Source organism: Myotis brandtii, unplaced genomic scaffold (assembly GCF_000412655.1).
Source record: "Myotis brandtii unplaced genomic scaffold, ASM41265v1 scaffold793, whole genome shotgun sequence".
Taxonomy (NCBI): Eukaryota; Metazoa; Chordata; class Mammalia; order Chiroptera; family Vespertilionidae; genus Myotis; species Myotis brandtii.
In genome coordinates, this window is record NW_005371193.1 from 973420 (window position 1) to 981256 (window position 7837).

General features: G+C 46.8%; 1 protein-coding gene across 3 annotated transcripts in view; it reads right to left on the minus strand.

The window, feature by feature from the left end:
- ACYP1 (acylphosphatase 1, erythrocyte (common) type) overlaps window positions 1–2213 on the minus strand; it is a 12762-nt gene extending 10549 nt beyond the window's left edge. Inside the window, exons 1-3 of one of the 3 annotated variants that reach the window (XM_014531200.1) lie at window positions 2132–2213; window positions 1998–2050; window positions 1552–1596 (exon numbers count right to left, since the gene is read on the minus strand). In XM_014531200.1, the coding sequence (XP_014386686.1) occupies window positions 1552–1596; window positions 1998–2050; window positions 2132–2165 (132 nt within the window). In that variant the 5' untranslated portion in view covers window positions 2166–2213. The other 2 variants (XM_005883581.2, XM_014531199.1) reach the window with 2 other exon arrangements.
- Window positions 2214–7837: the final 5624 nt, after the last annotated feature.

The following is a 7837-nucleotide window of genomic DNA, read 5'->3' on the forward strand; positions in this document are numbered from 1 at the left end:
TACACACATATAAAGTAATTATTAGTAAAGAATAAGCTACAAGTTTAAGGAGGGAAAAGATGGCATTTCCCATAAAGTTCTCCAAATCAATATTTATTTTTCTGCATTCTTTTATTGTCTCTAAATTGGGGGGGTGGGGATAGCAGTAGAGAAAAATGAGCTATATTACTCTCTGGTCCTTTTCCCTCAATAAATTTAATTAATCTTCAAAGCTGTCCCCTCCACTTACTATATCACAGGAATTTACCCTGCATAAATGGTAGCAAAGCTAACAGAACATAGCTCTTTTGCTATGATTTTCAATAATTTTTTTTCAACAGGTACTTCTATGAGTGTGAAACAGGAGGAAATGATTTGCAAGTAATTGGGGAAAGAGGTAGTGGCATTTAACATTCATATTTCAGAGATTCAGGATGAATTTTAAGTACTAAAGTCCAGGGAATGTGACACTTGGAAAGTTCTGCAGTCTTAACTCATTATCTTTGGGGCTGGAGATACACTGGGCAGGCAAGAGCCTGATAACCCTTACAGAAGACAGAAGGGAAATTGAGATTGCATTTCTGTCTGCATGTTAAGGGAAGATTAATGACATTAAGGCAGAGGTAGAGGCTGTCAGTAGTTTGCTCATCCCCTCAATTACTCCCTAGTACTCTAGTAGGAATACCAGACTCCATGTTCAGTGTTACCATTACTTATCCTGGAATGGGTTAAGTATTTTCATTAGAAAACCTTCAGCTAGAAAAGGTGATTCTTCTTTCAAAGACAAAATGAGTAGAAATTGAGAGAATGGGGAAAGGTTGAAGGAGTCAAAGAGGTCCAGCTACAGAACATGCTGTTACACCTACAATAATAAACGTGTAATATGCAAATTGACCGAATGGTCGAGCAGCGGCTCTTGCACGAATTTCATGCCTAGGGCCTCTGTCTAGGTCAGCCGTGGGCAAACTACGGCCCGCAGGCCGGATTCGGCCTGTTTGAAATGAAAAAAACTAAAAAAAAAAAAAAAAAAGACCATACCCTTTTATGTAATGATGTTTACTTTGAATTTATATTAGTTCACACAAACACTCCATCCATGCTTTTGTTCCGGCCCTCCGGTCCAGTTTAAGAACCCATTGTGGCCCTCGAGTCAAAAAGTTTGCCCACCCCTGGTCTAGGTACTCAAGTCCCACTGTTAGATAAATAGCAGCAGCAGACTGCCCTGGCCGGTTTGGCCGTGGGCCTGCAGACCCAAGGGTCCCCCGTTCGATTCTGGTCAAGGGCAGGTACCGGGGTTGCAGGCTCCTCCCTGGTGCGAACAGGATGACAACCATCCATGTGTTTTTCTCACATGGATATTTCTCTCTGTCCCTCTCTCTTCCACTGTCTAAAAATCAATGGGAAAATATCCTCGGGTGAGGATTAAAAAATAACAATAGCAACAGCAGATAAACCTGCCTTTTGTATGGTACTTTGCCCACTGCAAAGTCCGTTCACACCCACTGCTCTGCAGCAGCCACCAACTCCCACCGCACGCGTCCCCGCGCTGCCCGAGGCCCGTGGACCACATACCTGCGTGTACTTGCGGAAAAACACCCCTTGCACCTTCCCAAAAACCTCATAATCCACCGATATCAGGGTGTCCCCTTCGGCCATGTTCATGCTCGAACCTGTCAGACGCCAGGGAAACAGAGAAGTAAGTAGACGGGACTCGTTATCCTCGACCAGAACCCACAATCGGGGCAGAAAGGCCACCCCACACCCTCGACGCGGCGACCTCTCCCTGGCCTGCCCCCGAACCCCAGGAAACCCCAGGGCATGCAAGCGGGTCCCCGAAAGCGCGGGCCGCGCAGTAACAGGAAGGCGCCGGGGAGTTTGGGTCGCAACTGCCCACGGAGGCCTCTGGGGACCATTCCCTTCCATCCAATTCCCTTCCCACGACGTCCGCTCGCTCGCCATCCCTCCCGCTTCCCACGGACCTCGCTTCCACACGCCCCGGATTCCTCGCCCACGAACACCTCATAATCCACCGATATCAGGGTGTCCCCTTCCGCCATGTTCATGCTCGAACCTCGCTTCCACACGCCCCGGATTCCTCGCCCACGAACATCTACGGCCAATGGAACTGAGGGCCCACCCGGGCCGGGCTCACCCTCCTGGCCTTCCGGTCCGCAGGCCGGCGGCATAAGCGGCCACCGACCACCGACCTCCGACCGCCACACCAACGGCTCCCCCCTCGCAGGCTCCCTTCTGATGGGATTCTGTGCCTCGACCCACCACTCAGAGTGAAAAGAAAGAACCATCCTCCCCCAAAACCCTTTCTCAAGGGGCCTTAGAATTAGTTTCTATGGAATCCAGAAAATGTGTCCAGAATAAAGAAGTGTGTAAGTATCACAAAGGTAGGGGAGAGCCTTCCCAGGCAAGAGATGATCTCAAAATTACATGGGACCAGCAGAAGCACCTTGGTAGAGGGTAAGAATGAGATTGATTAGCAGAGGCAAGAAGAAGCAGGTGGAGATAGACAGCACATACTCTGGATGTGACGAAAGCTAAAAAGAGGGGTTCTTCTAAGTAGAATGGGTGAGCAAAAGTTTTCTGTTCTCCTATGAATAACCCTGCCAGCTGAGTGGGGGATTTCTGCAGTGGTGACGAGCTGGCTCTGGCTGGTGAGAGCTGATTGTGTACCTCTCTTCCCAACTCCACATTCTGTGATATCTGACAGGTGGCTGAGATGAGTCTTGGTAGAATTATGTAGTGTTTATATCATAGAAATATGCAAATGATGCAAATCAGAGCCTGCTTTTTAAAAAATACTTCCAGAGAACTGGATTTTAAGTATTTGTGAACATGCCATTGGCTCCTAGACTCTTTGGTAATAGAAATCAGAAATTCACATGTTGAACTGCATTTTGTTTTCTTTCGAGCTCTTGCACATCTGTCAGTGTGCTTTCTGACAGCGAGACTGGCATGACCTCCCTCAGAGTGATGGAAGGCGTCTGTCTCATTAGACTACCAGGGCCCAGTATTTGATTGAGTCTGAATCAGGCATTTCTGCCGTGGGGACGTGCTCCAATTCCAGAATAACCCTGGCATGAACTTAGGGCCCTGGACATTTTGTTGCTTCTAAACTGCCAGATTGTTTATCTGGGGGTGAGGAGGTTATAGAAAAACAATAGTGTTGCCCTTCCTGAATTTTACTGCAAGTTGAGAAAGTCTGTGGCTGCTAGTCAGCCTTACACTGGTCTCTCGGGATTATTTCTGAATTTCAGCACTATTTAAAGAAACTCAAAGCCCTAAAAATTTTGTATGAGTTTGATGAAATGTAATGTGACACAAATCAGATTTTTCCAGGACCACAAACCGAAGTATGTACTGGCTCGGCACACAGCTATTAAGCATGTTATCATAATGTCATTTAAATATTGAAAAAAAATCACTGCTACTTGTAAATGAAAGACTCACATGGACAAAAAAAATAAATGTTTGTCTTTCTTAGAGAAAGTCTGCAGGACCCAAAATAACTCTAGTATTTTCATACAGTGAGAAACCACATGTATTTGAAGTAAAGAAGAAAATAGCACCCTTTGTTGATGAGAGGGGAAATCACTGCTGAACAATATGTGTATCTGCACTGGAGGCAAGTAGCCTGTGGTGTGTGACAGCCTCTAGCTGAGCAGAGGCTTATGAAGTGGATGTCATATTTTGGAAGAAGAAACAAGAAAGTCGCTGGTTTACTTATGGACCCAAAATGCTTTAATAGATAGAGCATTGCTAAGGAGTAATGTAATGTAACTAAAACACACAATGATTGTTACTAGAGGTTCCCGGAGCATTGGCAATGGGAGTACTCACGTTTGTATTTGATTGCACCATCATATGTGTCTTTGAGTGGCCTGTGAGTAATCAAGGTTCCCTGAGATTTCGTACTCTAGGAAGTCTCCAGTGCTGGAGAGGGGGTGGTGTCAAAATGGGCACTTGTTGGTTATCCCTGCCTGCCATTGAGCCACATACACTTCTTCCAAACTCAGAAGGTGATGGGGCAGCATGTGATGGAAGCCAAGGGAAACCAAGCATCTGAATATATTTATATACCCAGTTATTTATCTTCATTGGCTTACTTAAAAAAGTTGTAAGGAAGTTAAAAAATACAAGATGCAATACATTTAAGGTAGTAAAGATTAACTGAGGCAATGAGAACAGTCAGGGTGAGGAATATTAGCGAGACACAGTTCATGTCCATGTTCACCGGAAATGGAGCACACACGAAACTCTAAGCTCTCGAGTAACCATCACTGAAGGCAAAGCATGATTGGCTCCATGTCTTAGAATGGCCATAACAGCAAAACAGAGCAATTACTCAGCAAAAGCAGAGCTCTTCCTGCCACTAAGTAAGATTTCTCCTCTGGGCCCCCTTACCGAGGACACCTTATAGAATACCAAGTGGAATTCTCAAAAGCATCCTTAGAGCAAAGTTGCTATGAGGTCTTTGCAGGGCCCTCTCTCAGAGTGGTTCTTGATGTGAGCTGATGCCATTGCACCAAATGTAATTCAGGAAGCAAATATCCCTGGGCAAGGCCACTGTGATGAATGCAGGCACAGAACTTTCTGATACCCTAGCTTAATGCAGGAGCACATTTTAGAGTTTTTAGCAGAATGGACAGACAAAACAGATAGACTGAATATCCTTTACAAACATAAAAAACATATTTCTCAGATGAAATTTTGATAAATATAAGGGGATATGCTATATATGCCAGGTCCCTTGAAACATACGCTGTGCAGATGTTTCTTCCCTGCAGCGACTGTGTCAAGCAGCAAGGATGGACCGGCTTCCGGCAAATACGATCTTTTTAAAATGCCAATACCCAGGTCTCATCCCCAGAAATTGCTTCCCAGGTAGCACTAAAGCACAGCCAGGGCGGAAATCCACCGGACTAGACTCTCAGGGGGCAGGGCTTGAAAGGCAGGCTGGAGGTTGAAGTACCAGGTTAAAATTACACATCCCGACTTTATTCCAAGGGCAAAGCAGAAGCCTCTGGGTAGGAGAGTGATAGGATCAGGTGTATTTAGGATAATTATTCTGAGAGCAGCATGAAGGATGGGCTTGAAGGTAAGAATTGCAGTTAGGATAACGATGATTGCCGTCCCAAAGAGAAGTGAGGAAGAACTGGTTAAGGCAGTAGACATGTACAGGAAGAGTCATATATGAGACATTGCAGAGTAAACTCAACAGAGCCTGCTGATCAGTTGCAGTGGTTCTCAACCTTCTGGCCCTTTAAATACAGTTCCTCATGTTGTGACCCAATCATAAAATTATTTTCGTTGCTACTTCATAACTGTAATGTTGCTACTGTTATGAATCGTAATGTAAATATCTGATATGCAGGATGGTCTTAGGCGACCCCTGTGAAAGGCCAAAGGGGTCGCGACCCACAGGTTGAGAACCGCTGAAGAGGGAAGGGATGACAAAGAGGGAAGAGTAGAAGGTGACTGGTGCTTTCAGTATGAGAGGGAACACTGGGGAAAAAGTGGATTGAGGGAATGAGGAGATGACCACGGATTTGTTTTCTGTCGTATTCAGTTCGAGATTCCTGAGGAACTAAATGGGAAGTTGGAAATCTGAGTCTGTAACTAAGGAGAGAGAGCTAAGCTGGAGATCATTGAAACATAGGTGATACCTGAAATGGCGGCATTTGGTTGAAACCACTAAGGAAGAGAATGTCTGGACCTGCATTTATGTCTGAGAAATAAGAGGGCTTTGGAGAACACCTAAACTTGGGGGGCAGGTGAGGAAAAGACAAATGCCAGAAGACAAATGAAGAAGCCAGGGCAAGAACATGAAAGAAGAAAACAAGAAGGCACAGGAGCAAGTGAGAAGAGAGTTCCAAAGGAGTGAAAAATCAATAATATCAAATAAGTAGCTGAAGAAGTAGGAGCTTTTGTCTTTGGTCCTTGGATGGCAGTTAATAAAGTGGAAAGAGTGGAAGCCACACCACAACAGACTGGACAATGAGGGGGAGATGAGAGAGCAAATGTAAAGTTTTCTACCAAGAAGTTGTGGAGAAGAGGAGAAATGAATGGAACCGTAAATAAAAGGCAGCAGGTCAAGGGAAATAAGGTTTGTTTTGCATACAGGGGTGGGCAAAAGTAGGCTTACAGTTGTAATACAAATAAATAATACAATCTATACTAATAAAAGGGTAATATGCTAATTAGACCAGGAGACCTTCTGGGAGACCTTCCAGACATCCTTCCAGATAAAGCCATGGTGGTGGGGCTGAGGCAGAGACAGTTAGGGGTGATCAGGCCAGGAGGAGAGGGCAGCTGGGGGTGATCAGTCTGGCAGGGGGGCAGTTGGGGGTGATCAGGCTGGTGGGGGGGCAGTTGAGGGTGAGCAGGGGGGCAGTTGGGGGTGATCAGGCTGGTGGGGGGGCAGTTGAGGGTGAGCAGGGGGGCAGTTGGGGGTGATCAGGCTGGTGGGGGGGGCAATTGGGGATGAGCAGGCCAGCAGGCAGAATGGTTAGGGGTGATCAGGCAGGCAGGCAGGTGAGCAGTTAGGAGCCAGCGGTCCCGGATTGCAAGAGGATTGCCGGCAGTCGGACATCCCCTGAGGGGTCCCAGATTGGAGAGGGTGCAGGCCCGGCTGAGGAACACCCCCCCACCCCCGTGCACAAATTTTGTGCACCGGGCCACTAGTACTTAGTAATACAAGAGCAAACTGTTTCATGTACTCACCACTGTAAACCTACTTTCGCTCATCCCTGTATGTGGATAGATACAACTTGAAGTTAACAAGATGGACTCCATTCCCGAAAGGGACTAATTCAAGGAAACTTATGGCAAGAGAAAGGTTCTTCATCCCCAGAAACAAGAAAGAAGGAAGTCAAGTTGGAGAGAGGCACCCTAGGAAATTCTGCCAGACTGGAAGGGAGCTACTTGAGTTGATGACAGGCAGGCCTGCTTGCTCAGATAATTGGAACCTTAAGAAGAGTGGGAAATGTCTGGGACTGCATAGAGAGAAGGCAGTAGAGAGAGAGTCAACTAGGGAAGAAAACAAAGAAATTAAAAAAAAAAATGCCCTGGAGGACCCACCAAGGAATTTCCTTGTAATATGTAAAAGCTGTCATATGACATGTTGAAGTGGTAACACCGCCTGCTGCTGTCTATACTGTGTTCCATGTGCGTGAATCTTGTAAGTAGTTACAGGAAAAAAGTTGCCTGTTCCAAGCAGCTTACACCAATGACCTGAAGCACGAGGCAAATAAACTCTTCTGATGTTAACGAGCCATAGAATACCATTTAGTGTTGAAACCAGGTTACACCGATCCTTTTTGATCTGGTAGTTAACTTTATTATCATTACGTGTGGTGGAGTCATTCTTGGGCCCTGAGCAGAGACTGCCAGAGGTTCCACGTGAGAGTAAAACACTCTATCAAAATCATGAGATTGGCTAGAAAACTACCCCAGAAAAGACACAGCCTAGCGAAGCCAAACTGCTAAAATGTGACCGCAATTCTGAACTATAGCCGAGAAAAGCCCGAGAGAAACCGCATTGCCACACCTGGGCCCGCACCCGGCAGCCCGCACCCCCTAAGGGCGCGGACCTCGGAACCTGCGGCGCCAGGACTCGGGGGCAGAGCGACGGGCTCCTGCTTCGGCCACGGACGGGCACGCCCCGGGGTCTGGGGTCACTGCTCTCAGACAAATACAAGTTTTTTGACGAAGCCCCAGAAAAGCCTCTCCCATCCCCTCCCCTGTTCCCCAAGGGCACGGAGCGGCAGAGTTGGCGGGACACCGGGTCAAGGGACAGTCAGACCAACCGCAGCCGCCCCGGGGACGCTCCCCTTCGTGTTCTGAC